The 21,241-nt window shown below is 40.3% G+C and overlaps 1 protein-coding gene across 1 annotated transcript in view; it reads left to right on the forward strand.

The window, feature by feature from the left end:
- Nucleotides 1–13,786, forward strand: part of agap3 (ArfGAP with GTPase domain, ankyrin repeat and PH domain 3) — a 213,041-nt gene extending 199,255 nt beyond the window's left edge. Inside the window, exons 17-18 of the mRNA XM_034183336.1 lie at nucleotides 9,451–9,706; nucleotides 11,372–13,786. Of these exons, the coding sequence (XP_034039227.1) occupies nucleotides 9,451–9,706; nucleotides 11,372–11,602 (487 nt within the window). The 3' untranslated portion in view covers nucleotides 11,603–13,786. The remainder of the gene's footprint in view (nucleotides 1–9,450; nucleotides 9,707–11,371) is intronic.
- The last annotated feature ends 7,455 nt before the right edge of the window (nucleotides 13,787–21,241 follow it).

The raw sequence follows: 21,241 nt of genomic DNA on the forward strand, positions 1-21,241 counted from the left end.
CTTTGTATACTGATACCCGGAGATCCACAGGGAGCTGTATTGTGCACTTTTAGTTGCAGCATTTACTGTGTTGTGTCTTCCTTTCTCTCTCTTAGCAACCTTTGATGCTTTGGGGCCCAGCTTTCATTCCCTGTCATGTGAGCTTTTTTTAAATCTCTCTCAGCCCCCTCTCTTTCTTTCTGCTTCTGCCACCCCCCCCCCCCCCTTCAGTTTATGGAAGTGAAGCTACTGCCTGCATGGGAATCAGTCCCATTCAAGTTGGCTACCCCCGCTGCGAGGTCCGTTCATGCTGGTCAAACGCCAAGAGCCCCACCAACACCTCCTTTTCCCTCCAATGCATCTATTTGATGTGTCCGCAGTGGATTTTTGTGGCTCAGGGAAGAGTGGGCGGAGCCAGATAGACTTTGATTGTTTCGGAGTCGAGTGTAAAAGGACAGGCTCGCAGTGGGACGGACTTCCTCCTCTTCCTACGGACCAATGCACCTTTATTGCCCGCAGTCACGTTGGATATTCTGTGGCTATCGCAAAGTTGGCTCCGCCCCCTCTGTCTCAGTTTCTCTTCCCCTCCTATAAATTCCCATTTGCCTTTGTCTTTCAGGCTTGACTAATTAGCCTTGTTTGTTCCTCTTTATTTGAATTCAGTCATGTGTTCTTGACTCCGTGGGCCGGGTTTAGGAGAATCATTCCGCCATTTGCCACTTAATTAAGTCAGGGTCAGAATCCATTCCTCAACGCGGCTGAAGGGACAGAACTCTAATAGAATTATAAAAGAGGCCTTTCCACTCGTAAGGCTGCCTTTATCTAAGTGAGCTCTGCAAATGCAAATAAAAGGGGTAACACTAGTTTTGGACAGGAATCCCGTTTACACTTAAGGGTTTTTGCATTTTGTTGCTTGATCGAGAATAATAATAATAATAAATTAAATTCATCTGAGAAATCATGTTCCAGTTGTGTCAACTTTGCAACTCTGAAAGACAACTTTGTCACAAAGTCAACACGTTGTTTTTAGCTGAAAGAGATATTTTATTAAGGTTTTGGCTCCTCACTGTCTCCTAAGCAACAGAGAAATTTAGAACAAGTATGTAGTCACGGGTAGAGAGATCGGTGTCCGTGGCTGGGTGCCTGGATGTGTGCGTGTAAGATGAACCCCATGCTGAGAAGTTCCCTTTCCTCTCTACCTGCCCCCTGACTACTTCTCGGCACTTTGACATGCTAAATCTGCTGATTTTTTTTTTTTTTTTTTTCTCCTGTGGTGAGGAAGTGTCTTTTTCAAGGGTCTCAGCAGCTCCCCTTTCCCGGACGAAACCCCTGTTTGGATTGTTTTTTCTGTTTTGAACAAAAGACAGAGGCGGGATTACCATTTCACTTCCTTTCACACTCTGGCTTTCAAGTGGCAGCAGCTGGGGAGTTGCTTTAAAAAAGTACCCCTGCCAGTCCTAGCTGCCTCTCCTTTCTAAACTTTAAAAAGTCTGGGAGCCAAGTATCTGATGTGAGGCGTTTTTCTGAAGGTCTTGAGGGCTGATTTTGTAGAGGAGGCTAACAAAGTGTCCTCGGGGCTCCTTTCTCTGATGTTGACGTCTTCTTAATGGCTCTCCTCAGCCTTTTTTGTTTCACATCTTGGTGCCAACTTTCTGCCTCATTTAGCTCATATCAATTCACTGGGCTCCACTGATTCAGCAACTCTTTCGTGCTGCAGCTTTCTGAAGCCAAACTTCAGACAACAGCTTGTAGTTGCTAACAATGTTTGAGGTTTCGTGCATTTTGGATTACCCAGTGAGATTTTTTTTTAAGGTTTTGGACATACTTTATCCTATTTTATTTTGTAGGAAAAAAAAGACACTTGTTTTCAAAGAGTTCACCGGAAATTGGAGAGCAGGGCGGGACCTCCCCTTCCTGTTCTGAGCAATTTATTTCCAACCAGGCTTGTCCTCACATAATGACTGAGTGGGGATTGATGGAGGTCCTACACCGTAAACCTCCAAGCCACTGCAATTGCCTGCCATTAGGGTGGTATTGTTGCTCACACAATACCCTCATTCTTAAGAAAAGATTCACTTATGGTTTAGCAGTTTAAAAGACTTTCTCCTCCATATTTTTAATTAGGTCTTAGCTTACAAAAATACCCAAATAAGCTCAACAGAAGTTGGTGTATTTTAAGACGTGAGCTCAGTTGCTTTATGAGCTTCCAGTGGCGTTTTGCAGTTAATCAATCTGTGCTTGGGTAAGTCTTCACTCTATTCTATCACATCCTGGAGCCGGAGCCAGTGCCAGGCATTTCTCTGCAAGACGGACTGTGCCATGGAGAGATCCTGGCAGCTGACATACGAGTCTGAATATGTTTGCTGTTCCAGTCAGGGTCCATTCCGAGGAGAATTAAAATTTGTTTTGGAGCATTTGTAGCACTGACACAGATCACTGATGGATTTTGATTTCATAATTACAAGATAAGCAGCCATGACATTGATCGTCACTAGAGAATGAAGAAATGTCTGCTTCAGTGACATTTATACAGAAACCTTTCTGAAGGGATTTAGAATGTAACAGCTGTTAAACAGAAAATTAGTATATTTGTCTGATTTTGAACATGTCTCTGTTTGAACTCTGTCTCTGACAGAACCCATTCACCATTTCCTCTTTTTTTTATTTTGTGGGTAAATTCATGCTAAATCCTTTCCACTGTGGTTTTTTAATGATATGGCTGGATTGTTTAAGTTACCACTGTTACCACTGTGAAACAGTTAGCAAGTAATAGTTTATTCCTCTGATTTCAACCATATCTGTGTGGAAACGCTCTCTCTCACAGAACTCATTCACTGCGTACCTTAATTGACCATCTCCTTCACTCTGCTTTTCTCAACTCAGGCCTTGTCCACACGGATACAAAACGATCTTTGTTTTCAAATTGTGGTCCATAAACACGGCAACATTTCAAGATTTATCTGCGTCCACACTAAAACACTCAAACTGACTAAAAAAGTTCTACCTATGCCAGACTTGTAGGTGGCGCTGTATGTTGTGTGAGTACACGCATATGTTTTCCCATCATTCATTGGACTTTCTACAGCTGGAAAACAGCATAGAGAGAGATGGAAAGAGAAGCTACAAATGAGCTAAATATTAAGTGATTTGTTTTCAATTTATTTAGTTTATATAGCGCCAAATCACAGCAAAGCTGCCTCAAGGTGCTTCACACAGGTTAGGTCTAACTATACCAACCCCGAGAGCAAGCACACAGGCAACAGTGGTAAGGAAAAACTCCCTCTGACGATATTGAGGAAGAAACCTCAAGCAGACCAGACTCAAAGGGGTGACCCACTGCTTCGGCCATTCTACCAAAAAGGTTTACAATACAGAACACAACAGCAGTTGAAGAGAGTCCATGCATTCTGGCACATCTCGTGCACGCTCCCTCATTAACTTGCTCTCTCAGGTGACTAAAAAATGTACTCTCGTGTCTGAAACTTGTTTCTCACATCGATGACGTTGCTCTTTCTCTACTGAACCAGGGCAGAGTACAGGACGCTAGTGGATGTGACTCATGAGGGTTTTTTTTCTTCAAATTAAAAGCTGCAGCGAACACTGATTATTTTTCTAGATTTTAAAAACATTGCAGTAATATTTAATTGAAACAAGCTTGGATTCAATTTGCAGACAGAAGTTCCTAGTAGATTTAACATGGTGCAATCCTGTGAACATCCTTGAGGAATGTTTATGTTTAAACGGTGTTAAAATGAGTGAAAAGTTGTTAAATATCAAAAATTTGTAAATAAATGTAATTGGGTTGTATTCCTTTTGTTATTTATTTTGTAATGATCAAGATCGTACTATTTGGTTCGCTTATATATATATATATATATATATATATATATATGAATATATATATATATATATATATATATATATATATATGAATATACAGTGAGGAAAACAAGCACCTAAACACCCTGCGACCCTGCAAGTTCTCCCACTCCGAAACTGGTTCTCTTCCTGGTTCTCTCCCTCAGCCCCAACCAGTCCCAGCAGAAGACTGCCCCTCCCTGAGCCTGGTTCTGCTGGAGGTTTCTTCCTGTTAAAAGGGAGTTTTTCCTTCCCACTGTAGCCAAGTGCTTGCTCACAGGGGGTCGTTTTGACTGTTGGGGTTTTACATAATTATTGTATGGCCTTGCCTTACAATATAAAGCACCTTGGGGCAACTGTTTGTTGTGATTTGGCGCTATATAAAAAAATTGATTGATTGATTGATTGATTGATGCAGGCTTCTAGTCCACCTCCAGGTGGGGGGAGAGATTCATCAAGCCACTCAAGGGATCTTGTTCCTGCAGCAAAGTTCGTTCCGCGTCCGTTACAGAAATTGCCTAATCCAGCACGTGGATCCAGCCGCATCTCGGACAGAGAGAGAGAGGAAAAAAGTGCAGTTTTCCAGACTTCAGTTTGGATCTGTCTTATGCGCGCATGTGTGTGTGTGTGCGCATTTCTCCCCCATTCATGCAGTCGGTGTCAAATCAGCAGGAAAATGACCATTGGATAATTATCACCTTTCACTGGACTTTCTACTGCTCGAAAACAATACAGCCATGAAAAGTACAAAGTTTTTTTTTTTTTTTAAACCATTGCAGAGCCTGAAAGAAAGTCATGTGACTGTTGTCCGGTTCAGAAAACTCACTTTTGTCCTGGAGCACCATACAAAAAACTTTTGGATTGTACAAAGACTGGAGCACCACACAGAAACAAACATGGATTTCACAAAGACCGGTGCACCATACGGAATCACTTTGAATTATACAAATCATGGAAAAAAGAAGATGGATGGTGAGTCCACATAAACTTAAACGTGGCTATTAATATATCAGCATGTCCCACTTGAGGGGTTTTTGTTTGGTGCATTCAGGCTCACAACAGTTTTTCAAACACGCACACTTTAAATCCAAACTGAATGAACTGCACAGAAATGCAGAAAAATAGTTCATTTAATATAGTTTTGTCTGCCGTGATGACCGCTTGTTAGTTAATGCTACAGGTTGTTGTCCTAACAGTAATTGGGGTGAAGATTACTCAGCGGCTTTCTACTAGCACAAAAAAAAAAAGAAAAATGCATTTAATGATCCACCAAGAGAAAAAAAAATCTACTTACACTGTTAACAACAACATCAACTGATTAATTATGAGCCACTGTGGTTAGACAGGTGGTGATGTGATGTAATCCTTTCAGAAACATTGCGTATTGCTTGTGCACACGGAGATGCAAATCTATCATTTTCAGATTTACCCACTCTGGGACCAGTTTTCAAAACGGCATTTACATGTGGAAGACATGCCAAAATGACACACCTAAATCTGTTTCCATGTGGACGGGGCCTAAATTAATATAAAATATTTTCCATGAGGTTTTTATGAAGATACAGCTGCATTATTTGAGTTTTAGAATACAAGTAACAGTTTACTTTACTGATTTGTTACATTGCTGTCACTCTGACAACCACACCTGCTCCTAATCCATCGTTAATCCAACATTCACTTACCATCCAGCAGGTGGCAGACACAGATCAACATTTACCAAATTTTAATGTTTGTCCCCATTATGTACCCATTTAATGTGGTGAATTACAATATAGTAGTGTTTGGTTTTGCGTTATCTATCTGTGTATTTAGTCACTCACTAAATAAAAGCCTTGAAATGCTTCTAAATTGAGATGGAAATTAGAATTGATGCCAAGTTTGCAGTTTTGAAACAAAATGTAGTAAAAGTAAGAACATGAAAAAGATTTTTCAAAATTTATTAAAAATAAGAAATCACATGTCACAAACTTGGTGCACCTGTCTTTAGCCAGTTTTTCCTCATTCCTCTTTGCAGCACCTCTCAAGCTCCATCAGGTTGAATGGGGAGCATTGGTGCACATTCATTTTCAGATCTCTCAGAGATGTTCAATCAGATTCAGGTCTGGGCTCTGGCTGGACCACTCAAGGACATTCACAGAGTTGTCCTGAAGCCACTCCTTTGATATCTTGGCTTTGTGCTTAGGATCATTGTCCTGCTGAAAGATGAACCGTCACCCCAGTCTGAGTTCAAGAGCGCTCTGGAGCAGGTTTTTATCCAGGATGTCTCTGGACTACTGCATTCATCTTTCCCTCAATCCTCCCAGTTAATGCCGCTGAAAAACATCCCCACAGCATGATGCTGCCACCACCATGCGTCACTGTAGGGATGGTGCCTGGTTTCCTGCAAACATGATGCCTGGCATTCATACCAAAAAGTTCAATATTTCATTTCATTTATTTATTTATTTCATTCATTTAAAAGAAAAAAACAGAAAAGCAGAAATAAAGCATCTCCATTACCAGAATGAAAAGGAGCAGAGAGAAGAACAAGTCTTATATTTTCTGCCCCTTTTTACAATACAATCTTTCAATATCCAGCGTCATTTTTCAACATTATTTAACAGATTGTATTTCTTTAAACTTGTCACATACCACAGACGTATTTCATAATTATGACCATTATTAAATAGATTACATCTCTGACAGGTTACATTTTTAAACTTAAAACATTTTATACATTATTAACAAATTACATTTTTTTTTTTTTTTTACTTCCTTACAGCCCACTAACTTATTTTATAGTTTCATACTTACTTAATACATCTAGTTTAATACGTTTTTTAAATAATTTAAGCGACCTTAATTCTTTAATTTCTTTGCTGAGATTGTTCCATAATTTTACACCATTTACTGCAATACTCCGTTCTTTTACTCTGGTTCTGTATCTTGGTTTTCTAAAGACTTCTATTCCTTTCAGTTTATAACTACTTACTCTTTTCTCAAACATATTTTGAATGTTTGTTGGTAAAGCATTTTTATTAGCTTGGTACATTGTTTGTAATATTTTCAAATCGACCAAATCACGAAATTTAAGTACCCTGTACTTAATGAACAATGGATTAGATGGATCTCTAAAACCACTGTTGCTAATCACCCTTAAAGCCCTTTTCTGCAGAATAAACAAAGGTTGTATATAAGTTGTATATGTTGATCCCCAGATTTCTACACAGTAAGTTAAATATGGGAAAATCAATGAATTGTACAATGTTAATAAACCATAACTATTTAATGAATATTTTACTTTATGCAAAACAGCAATGGCTTTCGCTATTTTTCCTTTTATGTAATTTATGTGTGACTTCCATGTAAGATCTTCATCAATTATGACTTTTACCCTTTGTATATCCATTCCATCTATTTGTAATGACACGTTATTTTTTTTTTTGCTCTATCATTAAACAATATGAAATTTGTCTTATTAATATTTAGTGACAGTCTGTTTATATCAAACCAATGCTTAACCTTTTCCAATTCTGTTTTTATCACTTGTGCTACTATTTGTTTCATCACACCAGAGAATGTTGTTTCTTATGGTCTGAGAGTCCTTCAGATGCCTTTTGTCAAACTCCACGTGGGCTGCCATGTGTCTTTTACTAAGGAGTGGCTTCCGTTTGGCCACTCTACCATACAGGCATGATTGGTGGATTACTGAGAGATGGTTGTCCTTCTGGAAGGTTTCTCCTCTCTCTACAGAGAAATGCTGGAGCTTTGATAGAGTGACCATCAGGTTTTTGGTCACTTCCCTGACTAAGGCCCTTCTCCCTTGATCACTCAGTTTAGACGGGCGTCCAGCTCTAGGAAGAGTCCTGCTAGATCTGATCTTCTTCCATTTACAGATGATGGAGGCCACTGTGCTCAATGGGACCTTCAAAGCAGCAGAAATGTTTCTGTACCCTTCCCCAGATTTGTGTCTTGAGACAATCCTGTCTCAGAGGTCTACAGACAATTCCTTTGACTTCATGCTTGGTTTGTGCTCTGACATGCACTGTCAACTGTGGGACCTTATTTGTAGACAGGTGTGTGTCTTTCCAAATCATGTCCAATCAACTGAATTTACCCCAGGTGGACTCCAGTTAAGCTGTAGAAACATCTCAAGGATGATGAGTGGAAACAGGATGCACCTGAGCTCAATTTTGAGCTTCACGGCAAAGGCTGTGCATACGTATGTACAAGGTTGGGGAGGATTACTTTGAAATGTAATCCAAAAGTAATCAGATTACAAGTAATCCATATGTATGTACATACATACATGTAATCCACATGTATTCTTTCAGAGTAATCCTACCCAACCTTGCTTATGTACATGTGATTTCTTAAGATTTTTTTTAAGAAATTTGCAAAAGTCAAAAACTTTTGTCAGATTGTCATTATTTGGTATTGTGTGTAGAATTTTGTAGAAAGAAATGAATTTCATCCATTTTGGAATTAGGCTGTAACATAACAAAATGTGAAAAAAAAATGAAGCACTGTGAATACTTTCCAGATGCACTGTATAAATTGCTGCTGTCTCAGTGAGATACCGATATTGATTTGAAGGATCAGTTAAGTTATAGGCTGCTTTGTTTTTGTATGAATATAGCAGTCATGGACCAAAATTAAATTAGCCTGTCAGTTTGCCCGTGTTAGCGTTGTGGCATTGGTGCCCACGGGCCCGTTGATAGGGAATCCCACGAGAGCCTTGTCACTCCGGCCAGTGACGCCACATTAACTTATCCGTACAAACCACCTCCTTTCTGTCACTCATCCACAAATCCAAACAACAGCCTCTTTCTGCTCCTCTTATCAGATCGGCTGACGGGGTCACGGGGTTAGTGCCACACTGGGCATGCTCAGCCATTCACATATTGACATTGATCCCCCCCCCCTTTCTTTCTTATTTGGACAGTTTGTATGTGGACAGAGAATGAAACAGGGGTCAAGATGGAGAGCAATAGATAGAATTCTGCCTGGCGATAGTGGACGGAACCTTCCCACAGTCTTTATTCTCCGCCACTAGCCGAAGTGTAGGAGCCTGGCATTACCGCGCCTCTCTCCGGCTGCCAATCAGCCCCATCGATCTGACTCGCGGCTCGGCCACCCCAAGGGAGCCCGGTGCTCTGGGACACACTGGTTCTTTTTGTGGGGGATCCACCAGCTCAGACTGACAGCCGACAGCATTGATAAAAATATGTCCCCCACCTTCCTGTATTGTCCACAGCAGACGTGCTGTAACCTTTAGAAAGCTGGCCAGGCTAGAACCTTTTTGCTGTCGACTGTAATCTTGAGAAAGTGGAGTATTGCCCAAACCGTCGGACCCTTTGCAATCTCTCCTGTCTGATCTCGCTGTATTATTTCCCACTACGATAGCACAGGCTCCTGGCTTTATGTGCACTGATAATTGAGAAATGCCACTTTACACCAGTGGGTCTGTTTGACCAATTATTCTGATTTTTCCCCTGCGTACAATTCTGGGGTTAAATCATTTTGCCGAAAATCACGTGGGATGTTTTGAAAGTTTTATCATTTAGGAGTGTGTTAGCCATGTCTTAACTTTCCCTGACTGGTATCACTTTTTTATCGTTGACATTTCCCCAGAGAGGAGAAGGAGTGCTGGATCCGAGCCAAGTATGAGCAGAAACTCTTCTTGCTGGGACTGCCCCAGTCAGATGTACCTCTGGGGCAGCAGCTGCTTCGGGCAGTGGTGGAGGACGACCTGAGGTTAGTAGTGGTGCTGCTGGCCCACGGCACCAAAGAAGAGGTTAATGAGACTTACGGGGACGGCGATGGACGCACTGCTCTCCACCTATCCTGCGCAATGGCCAATGTGGTCATCACACAGCTGCTTATCTGGGTAAGTGGGCTGAAACGTATCAGACATGGATGCTGGTAGTTCAGATTTAAGTTATTTTAGAAAATGTTGTCGACCAACCATTCACCTGTTGTAACCTGCATGACAGTCCTACAGGTCCACTACTACAAAGATCCAAAACTTTTTTTTTATGTCTGCAAGATACTAAATTTGAAAATGACCCAACTCTGCTTTGGCCCAAGCAGAGGGTCACCCCTTTGAGTCTGGTCTGCTTGAGGTTTCTTCCTCAGAGGACGTTTTGTCCTTACCATTGCTGCTTTGGGGGTTAGTAAAGTTAGACCTTACTTGTGTGAAGCACCTTGAGGCAACTCTGTTGTGATTTGGTGCTATATAAATGAAAACAAATTGAAAAATTGACCCAGTGTTTGTCAGTACCTATGACATGTTGGATGCAGGCAGAAGGGTAGTAATTTTATTTGTTGTAAGAGAAGATTCAAAAAGTGGCATCAGACTCACATGGTGCAGATTAAAGATAAAGCATATAGAATTGTGCATCTCTAGACCGTATTAAGGTGAATATGTAAAGTACTGGTTAAAAAAAAAAAAAAAAAGAAATGTTAAGTCAGCACAGATGTTTAGTGGTTAGCACTGTTGTGTCACAGGAAGAAGGTCGTGGGTTTGATTCCTACCTGGGGCTTTTCTTTGTGCTTGTATGTTCTCCCAGTGTTTGCATGGGTTCCCTCCAGGTCAAAACTTTAAATTGACCATATAGCGGGGATATTAAAGGATTATTAACTGAGCAAGCGATTTATTTATTATATGGCTGTTATATCATACATATAAACACTCAAACTTACAGTATTGCTTGAATATGCTGCTGACGGTGTTGGGCTCATTCGCTTTCTTCCCCTCCATGAAGAACTTGCTAACAGATGGTCCTGTTGTTAGCCGGTAAGCTTTCAATCTATGTGTTTTTTTTTTGTTTGTTTGTTTTTTATGCTGTTGAGATATCGCATTTTTAGCTTCCTGGTTTGTAAAGAAAATACGCGTTATGGACTGATTGTCATGGAAACCGGTCCGGATATGGGAAAATATCCAACCAGTAATCAGCCAGTCAGAGCGCGTGTAGCATCACAGCCATATATTAATAGAAATTATTCATTCATTAATTTTCTCCACCTGCTTATTCCAACTAAGGGTCACATGCGAGCTGGAGCCTATCCCAGAGGTCATTGGCTGAAAGACGGGGAACACATTGGACAGACTGCCAGTCTTTTGCAGATTTTTTTTTTTTTTTTGATAGTGGAGTTTTTTTTCTCATCACATGCAACATTGTATCGTTTTGCAACCCAAATAGTAGATGTTCCAAACTGGCAGGTTTTGGAGGTGCAACAGCTTTGAACATTGCTGCATATTTATACTGTCATATTACTTTGATGTGTTATCTGAACGAGTACATGCCCATGTGAGAACGAGACAGAGTCTTTTGTAAAATATGTTTTTCTCCTTCCTTCCACTCTGTTGTTTTCCCCCTACCGTAGCCATAATCCATCATCATACTAACACATTGTTGCAGGTGCCTGTGTTGATATGTGCAGGCAAACAGGGTGTACGTGCATTGGGAACCCACTTATGTAAGACGTGTCTGAGTGTTGTGCTCTTTATAATTTTTCCACTTAAAATGATACCCAACCTTTTCCTTTGCAGTATGGAGTGGACGTGAAGAGCCGGGATGCACGCGGGCAGACGCCCTTGTCCTACGCTCGGCGAGCTGGAAGCCAGGAGTGCGTAGACATCTTACTTCAACATGGTTGCCCCAGTGACAACAGTGGCCTGACCTCCGTGCCCACACCCAACATGAGCCGCCGCAACCCCAATCCCAACATCAACAACAACAATGCCCAGTGTGAGCTCAACCGCAGCATCAGCATCATGTAGGAACCAGAGAACAGACCCAGAACCAACCTAGTCTGCTCCCAGTACTTCTCCAGAATTAGTACCAATGGAGAGTTTTCAAGACAGATGTTCCACTACGCTGTTCGGGGGTTTGTATTTGCAGCGGACATTGCTCCTTTCATACAACTGTTTTATTGACGTTCTTGTCGAAAAGATAACTCTTACTTGGAATCGATCTCGGTCAGCTGTAAGCTTTTTGTTTTTAACGCGTCAGCCAAACAAATGACTCACATTGCCGTTGATACCTTCACTATGAAAAGCATTTCCTTAATGCTTGAACATTTCCTCTCATGTCTACCCCTTCTGGAACTGAATTTTTTTTTTAACAAGTGTGAGTGAGAAACCTTCAAAACATAAGTGCAACACTATGAAACTGTGAGGAATATAGTTTAACAAATGACAAATAAGGGATGAGGAAATGAAGTTAAATCTTCCGTGATGTGCGACACGCTAATGATGCATGTCTTCAACAGAGCGATTGAACTCTTGTCGCACCGCTCATATACAAAGGCAAAGCAATTACAGCCTAGTTTGCAAGTGGTTTAGATAAATTTGCAGGAAAATGAGGTCGGTTCATAAAGGAGTTGATTGCACAATTCCTGTGATAGTGAGCAAAGTGTCTGTGAGTATAAAGGAATTAAAGGGCATAATATTTTATGACCATTGAGCCACATGGCTTTATAAGGGTGCCTCTTCAATCAGAATTCATTCATATTCAAAGGTTTGATTGAAACTGTGAAATCGTACCATTATGATGCCTTTGTTGGACTGATTTGACCAGATTGTGTTAATAATTGTTTCACGCGCGCGCGCGCGCACACACACACACACACACACACACAGTTCAAAACCATTAGCGTACTGGAATATCTGTTTCACCTCCTACGGACGATGTCCCCAAAGGTCGGTACTGTCGACAGCATTTTCTCCACCATCGCTGCGTACGATCATGTGCGTCTGTGCTTACGTGTTCGTTCGTGTTTGCGGCACAGAGCAATCGGGCTTTTATGTTTACAGTTTGTTGAAAGGACACAGGAGAGAAGACACTTGGGAAACTGTGTTTTTGTGTACATAAATATGTAAAAAGTAGCTTTTTTCTTCTTCTTTCCGATACAGTTACTGACTTTTTGGAATCAACCAAATATGACACTTGTGACTTGGGGTGTTTTGCTGGGATTCAAAATACATTGATGTGTCAAATTGAGATGACTAAAACGGGCAGAAATGAAAATACTATTAGCTATAAGGATTTGTAGATTAGCACATAATACAAAAAGTATCCCATGATATGCAGATAGTAAGTTCGACTTGGGCAAGAATTGCGCACAGGTGGAACTGGCACAACATTTCTATTTTATCTTTTATCTGGCTGACATTTTTGATGTTTTAACCTGGTTTGTTTCAGGATCTATGTTTACAGAGCGTTTTATTGTTTTAACAGTATTTTTTTTTCTAAACTCACACGGAACGAAAATGCAGACATCACGGGACGTGGCCCAAAACTAGCCACGTAGTCAGCTTGTTCAGTTGAATTACAGTCGAAATGTGTCGAGGTTCCGACTTGTATTTCTGCTGCGTGGGTGTGAGCGTTTACTTGACTGAGCGATTTCAACCATTTATTACATTTCACCGTCTGAGATGTCTAAAACTGTTGTGCGATTACCTGAACTTGTAGTGTAGATGCTGAAAAACACAAAAAAGTAAAAAAAGAAAAAAAAAAAAAAACTTTGCCTGTTTATCCCCAAACACAACATGACGTGTACATATTAGCTTAATACTTTTACCTGAAGACGTGCTCCTCTGAGGGAAGCAAAGCGGTTTTGGGTCAACACTGACCTGAAACCACATTTTGATAAGTTGTTTTAGTTTCTCCATATTTTAAAGGTACTTCTGTTTGGTCTCAGCATTAACGGACCATCTTTGGTACTTGTGTATAATGATGTACATTTGACATATTTATAATACAGTATGTAAATATCTTTTTTTTTATTTGTTTGTTTATGCGCAGTTCATTTTCCAGTTGTAATTCATTTATGTTTAGGATGTGAAACAAAGCAAAAGCTAAAGAGTTCCTTGTTGTATGCTTGGATGCTTGGCTGACTGTCGACCTATTAATAAATGTTCAAATAAAGAAATTAGCCGTCCCTTGATTCGGGGGATTCAACACATTTTCTGTGGTGGAGCATTTATTTCTCTATACTTCATCGTTCTTCTCTTACAACCCTGAATAAAAGTATGTGAGCCAAGCTCGGGCTCCGTTTCCTGCTCGTGGGACCTCCAGCAGATGCTGAAAGAGGATTAAGATAAAGAGCCAGGCTTAGTGTCGGGCAGCACGACACGGTGGGGAAAAGTGAAAGGTCCCATTGTTGAGAAGAGTCAAGCCCTCGCTAATCCACTTCTTACTTCCTGCTAATCTTGTCTCAGCATATCTTCATCTTCTTCCTCTTTTTGTTCGCCGGCTTTGTTGTGTTTTATCACCTGGTTCTCTTTAGTTTTAATTTTCCTCATCCTTCCCCTCCAGTTCCAACTTGACGGAGCACTAAGTGGAGTCGGATTGTTGAAAAATGCAAACTGATTTGCGTTGCCTGAGAATGTGAGCAAAAAAGTAGACGGCACTCATTAGGGTGCACACTTCTGATGAAAATGTTCCTCGTGCTGTTATTCTTGGTAAGTAACACTGAAAATATTTTTGTTTTAAAGGAAAAGTGGCTTTTTTTTTTCAACCTGAATGCTATGTTTTTGCCCCTGTTTCTTTGTCTCTTTGTGAACAGCCTGGAACCCACAATTTTTCATATATCGTTAAGTAATTCTTACAAAGGACTCATATCCTGATAGGCAAGAACTAATTCAACTTTCAAGGTCAAAGGTCAAAGTCAGGAAAAATCTTGGAAAATGGGAAAAATCACTATCCTTTAACATTGACTGAATTTTCAAAAATTCATAACTGTCAAAAAAGATCACATTTCTTTCATGTTTGAGAGCCTTATGTAGGATGGTATCCTTACTCAACTGACAGAGTGTAGCTATTTAAATGTAATATTGAAAACCCCATTTAATGTATATTGTACATTATATCTTAATCAAACATGCCCCGATTACTCTCATATTTGAAAGTGAAGTGCGGACTGGCACTCACTATCACCTGACAAAGTTTGATCTGGATCTGATCCAGATTGTGGATTTTGTGGATATTTGAATTTAATATGGAAAAGCCCATTTGATGTACATTTTGCATTATATCGCAATCAAAGGTTCCTCAGTCACTCTCATTTGTGACATTAAGGTGCAAACTGGCACTCTGAATGAATAGACTAAGTTTGATCCACATTTGATCTGTATTGCGGATTTTGCAGATATGTGATTTAACATTGAAAAGCCATTTTGAGCTATATTTTGTATTGTGTTTTAGTTTATGAAAAGTCACTTCTAACAGGACTTTGACCTTGAAATTTTTTTCCAAGGTAAAAAATTTGTGGAATTGGAAACTAGTGTTGGCAGAGGTTTGCGCTGTACGGGTGCAGTGCTCTAGTTGTAGATGTTTTAGGTTCAGTTTGACTTGGGACAAAAGTGATTTTAATTGGTGCAGTATTGATGTAGAACACAAACACCATCATGGCCTAAACAGCTGTGTAATATAAGTAAACTGCTTCTTCTCGCCACTAAATTAGTGAAAATGTCTTTAAAAATAGCTGACACTTCTCATGACATTTTTGCCTTTCCTTTGTTACAAAAAGAGGTTTCCTCTGGTTTTTTGGGGTTTGTTTGTTTGTTTGTTTGTTTTTTTGCCCTGTACAGTATCATTACAGAGCTGCTTAGCCTGTGATGGCGTCTGCATTCTAAATCACTACTGCTCCAATTAAAATGTTTTTTGTCCTGAGTGAAAAGCTCTGTTTCACCTGGCTGCGGCAAATCGATGTTTATTTTAGAGATGTAGGAATGGACCAGTTGTTTGCCTGAATGGTTGCCATCCAGGACCCAAGACGGTTCCATGATGTTGTGGATGTGGAAAAGCACAGCACCAGCACACCTGACCTGACTTGACTTGAAAAGCTGAACCCCAAAAACGGTTTTAAAAAATAAGTCCGAGCTTAAACAATTTTTACATTGTCCTTTAATTTCTTATTTTGGGCCTATGCTTTAACTGATATTTAGTCAGGTCTGGAATCACATGTCACTCACTCCCCTCGGTACATCCGCCACTCTTTTGAACCACCCTGGGTTCCGGGCAGCAACTACCCAGGCTCATCCACACCTCTATTGGCTGGGAGTTGTTGGCTTGTTCCAGTTGGTGGGATCCTCAACACGAAGGAACCTGTGAGCTGGTTTGTGCTCAGGATTACACACCACATGACTGAATGTCATAGTTGATGTTACCTCAAAATTAAGGTAGTAGACTAATCTGAGTCTTCCTAAGTAGGTGTTTGCTTGTACCACAGTATACAGGGAAACACGTCTGCCAGTGATTCTAATGAAACTAGCGTGTTGCCAGTGGGGATCCACGGGTTCTAGATTGGGTGGTGTTTATAAAATAGGTAGCTGACATTTGAAAGTTAGACCTCAACAATTTTTAGAAGACCTCAACTCTTTTATTTCCTGCTAATTACATCATTTTTAATGTTAATTTACTGTCTTATATTTATAAATTGCAAATTGTTTAGGTTCTTGTCATCATATACACACTATTATTATTATTACCATTATTATTATCAGTATTATTTTATTTTATTATTACTTTTATTTTGTCATTTGATTTTTAAATGGACCACAAAGGAAATGTTTTCACTTTCTTGTGTCATCCATGTATTTTTAACATATTTACAATTATATTATGTACTTACGTTGAACTTGCTAAATAAAAGCATGCATAGACTCACACTTTTAATATATAGATGATTTACTGCCCCCTGTTGGAATGGGGTGTGAGTCAAGAATGTAGTTAGCAACGTTAGCTAATATCCATAGCTTCTCCAAAAATATTAGTCCTAGTGTTCCATTTTGGTGGCATTCATCCTTGACCCAAAATACATAAGCATACCAAACGGCAAATGTCAGATATCCTCAGTTTCTCTGTGATCGAAGTTGCACACACGTATGCAGAGCTTTTTTTGTCTTTTCCGCATTCTGTCGTAAGCAGGTGCTTCTAATTTTAGACAAACAAACGGTGACAGAAGACATCAAACGCAATACACTTCTCATATATGGTACCAGCAACAAAACTAAACTAACTAAACTGACAATGCATTGTAGCACAACATCCATTGTTTACTGGTTAGCTAAAATTGCTAATTTATCCAAAAATATTTCTCCTATCAGCTTTCTGTTTTCGCAGTGTTCATCCTTGACCCAAATACATAGGCATACCAAACGGCAAATCTCAGCTCTCACTGGTTTCTGCGTGATCGAAGCCACACGTATGCACGCAGACTTGGCTATTGTAATATAGATACAGTTGGTTGAAGGCAAAACAGGTGAACAGGGTCCAGATGTGAGGGGTAATTTTGCCAGATGAGTTTTATCACATGCAATCGATTCATGAATCTGTTTCACTGAATGCTTTCTTAAAGGGGTCAGAAATTTAATATCAGACAAAATGCATATTAAAGCTTGCAGCTGGAAACACCCCACACCCCCTTTCACAAAAGGAGTGTGGCCTAGCAGCAGGCTCTGATGATGCTTATCACAAAGCAAAACAATGAGTGCAGACAACAATCCATATATGGACACTGTGGCGTATGTCACAAAAGTACAAAAAGGAGTCTTTCGACACGTACGCGTTGCTTGTAACAGTAGAATTTTTACATACACAAAAATGTGGAAATTTGGGGATATGTAATGTGAAACCTCCAAATCATGTGGATCATCAAACATGGTGGAAAACTGTTTTTGCATAATATCAACTTTGGGTACTTAAATGTCAAACGACTAGATTTTTAGAAAGTTTTCCCAATACTTTTCACATACAACAAGGGTCAAGTGAAATTAAATTCAGACAATTAGGTAAGGGACACAAAGCACAGATATAGGCACAAAAACCATGGCAACCAAGAAAGACATCAAAAACCCCAAACCAGTGAAAAGCATGATTGATAACAGAATAATTACATGTTGGTGCAAAGTTGGAGTTACTAACTTAAACATGCTTTTTCCAGTGGTGCAGTCAGGTCCATATGTACAGTTTTTGAACTGTTGGCTCTGTAGACCACCACAACTGAGTTCAAATGATACAATCAAGATGTGCTTGTTGTGTGGACTTTCAGCTTTAATTCAAGGGCTTTAACACGAACATTACATTAACAACTGAGACATTACAGTCATTTTTATACACAGTCCCTAAGTTTTGCAAAGAAAGTAAATGGATATAAGGATTATTTTTATACATATCAGCCCTTTACAGTCAGGGGATGGATACACAAACATATACAAGTCATTGAATGTGTCTTAGACTTTATTTACGTCAATCATTAAGAAATGCAAACCATGTGGGACTGTATGGAATATCTGTAGAGAATGCAGTTCTTAAAAACTAGGTGACCACACGAGACAGATGAGGGGAGCCACCAAGACACCCAGAAGAACTCTGAAGAAATTACAGACTTCTGTGGCTTTGACTGGAGAAAATGGGAAGAGTTATAACTTTGTTGTTTTCCATCACTAGCTATAGCTTCATGGTGCAGAGAAGGTTACGTCCAAAGAGACAGATCAGATGTTGTCTTCTGTCGCCCATTTACTTTCTGAAAAATTTCACATTATTTTAAAAGAACATCATCACCCGAGGCCATCAAATACAGCCATCGGATATTGTGAGGGCTTTACATCCATCCGTCCATCCATCCGCCTGTCTGTGTTCAACATAAGTCCAGTCCTATTACTGCCAGAGTCTTAAAATTCACAGGGTAAATTCTTGGGACACAGAGCTTGGATAATTTCAAAGATGGCTAACCTTGACCTATTTTAAGAGGTTAAAATGTCTCATTCTCTTTCAGTCTGTTCAGTTTTGTTTTTAAGTGGCAGATATGACAGCCAATCATAGTAGTGTTGTACCGTAATGTCAGTGGCTGGTCTGTCCAAAATCGCTTTGTTTTGTGGGATATATACATGTTTTTCATATATTATGTAAAAGCTAGTGATAAATAAACACTTATTAATGTGAAAATGCTGTTTTTGGAACCTAATAACAGCTCTGAACTTACAAGACATATCGTGGATGTTAGCATGGTGATATCACAGGCTGGTAGCTAGCTGCAAAACTCTGTTTCATTTGTGTGTAAATATATCCTCTGTGTCATATATTATGTAAATGCTAGCAAGAAATAAACTCTTCTAAAACTGAAAATGCTGTTTTTGTAACCTGATAACACCTCTGGAGTCATTTACAAGACATTTTGCAGATATTAGCATGCACGCTAACTCAGATCTAACTTCCTATGGAGTTAAATTTGTCTCATTAATACCTGCAAATGCACAGAGGGTGATCTACAAATATTCCTTTGATTTGCACAACTACTGCTCTTAAAAGGTAAATATTGTTTTTGATTGATAGAAGGGCTTTATTGAATATGTACAAATTGTACGTAAGACCTTAATAATTAATTAAACAACTACAAATGATAAAAAACAAAATGCTCATATGGCCGAGGGTATTTTAGCATTGCGTTATATTTTTATATTCCACTCCACCATGAAGTTGTTATACTGTTGATGCCACATATAAAAGTTAACAGTGTGCAGTTTATTTCATCACATCCACCAAAGCCCATGTAATAGTTCTCTTGGTGGCTTCCCTCACTGGTCACCTTCTTGCACAGTCAGTTTTTGAGAACTGCCTACTCCAGGCAGATTGACCGTATGATATCATCTACTGTATGTCACTCCATCAGTGTAGAAAACCTGACAGTGACTGGCTACAATCGTTTATGGACTTTGCAGTTTGCACAGTTGGATGCACTTGATGCAATGCTAGATTGGGCACCCTGTGGATAATCCAAATTCAGTTGGTGATATGTCACATTCACAAAGCTGTGGAGAGCTCAGCCTCTTTAACTGTGTGGAGAGCAGGTGCCTCTGTGGTGTAGGACTTGGACTACCAACCTGTGGAATGGGGTTTGATTGCAGAGACTACCTGTCTGTACTCTTGGGTACTTCTTCTTGGGTTCTGCTTCACCAAACCTTGCAGCTATCTATTCCAGGATAGAATGATCATATTTACAGGATTTCTTCTGTCTGGGTCCAGAACAACATAATGGTTTCTCTTCATGCCAGGCATTCAGTATACAATAAAAAGTGATATGGAGCTGCATGTTGATTAGACACTAATTATTTGAAGAACAGACATGGATGGTCTTCAACCAAGTGCACTGACCACTTGGGATCCACACCTCCCTTTCAGGAGGCTTTCAGGAACTCTGTAAATAAACCGACAGATGAGGCCAGAGCTCTAATTGTGATGGTGCATCATTCCTGCCTACACCTTCACAGTGTTACAGCCGTGCACTCCCTGGCCACTTGTGCACTCGTGTTTCGCTGCTGCTGTGTTTTCATATTTCATCAAGGCCTGCTAAACAGTGAGGAGGGCTCTCAGCCGCCCACCTCTCCTCAGACAAATTGCCTGTAAGATTGCAGAGGTGGGTCTGAGGCTGATGGATGGGCGCACAAACACCTGACGAGGCCGTGTTTGCAAACATTAAAAAAAAAAAATCCACATTAGAAGCTCGTGGACGCAGGAAGCATCTCTGCAAACTGCCTCCAGACGGGCCACACCTAAACTGGATCAGAACGTAGCCTTTTAACCCCTTTACACAGTAATTACACTCTCCATCTGACCATCTCTCCTCTCCTGAGTCCCTCCAGAGCTGATTTGTCAATTTCAGCTCCATCACGGCTGATCTGTGTTGCGCCCTGCCCGTTCTGACTTGCCCCCACATCTCCACGCCAGACCCCAAACCTCTCACTAATCCGCCTTTCTTTCTCCGGTTTCTCCTAGTTCTCCTTGCTCTGCTTTGTTGCCATCACTGTCTTATGTTCTCTCTCCTTCCCCGTTGGCTTTTGCCTGCATTTCTCTGTTAATTTGCCTGAGAATGCATTAGCTGTAATGAAGGCAGAGGGCCGAGGGAATCCTCCAGGGTTCCATTAATCATCCCCCCTCAGACAGGCAACCTTGATTACAAGTGGCAAGAAATTCATTAGAGCCGAGCCTCTGACAACTCTTATCTCCGCCACTAGATCTGACTCATTAGGCAGCCAAATTAAAGCTATGATGGCCCTGATGAAACTCATCGCTTGTTTATCTTGTGCGATTTGATGCATCTGCCCATACATCACTGCAGCCACGACCGTCCAGACCCTCCCAAGAAGTCAGGCCTCTGGGCCGCTCTGAGTGGTAATGACCCCCCCCCCCCCACCATTTCTCTGCCTCTCTGCAGGTGGAAATGCTTTTATGATATTTCAATTTACAGTTCACGCACCAGGTTGGCTGTCTTGACGTGTTTACTATTTAAATCCATAAGCGGAGTGGCTGCAAAGTGTATTAAAATATATATTTTTAACTGTATTGAATAAACAAATGATTCCACTGTGCATCATGCTTCCACCTTATGCATTAATCATTTAATAGTGAAGGAGCTG

This window comes from Thalassophryne amazonica, chromosome 12, assembly GCF_902500255.1.
Source record: "Thalassophryne amazonica chromosome 12, fThaAma1.1, whole genome shotgun sequence".
In the NCBI taxonomy this organism is placed as follows: Eukaryota; Metazoa; Chordata; class Actinopteri; order Batrachoidiformes; family Batrachoididae; genus Thalassophryne; species Thalassophryne amazonica.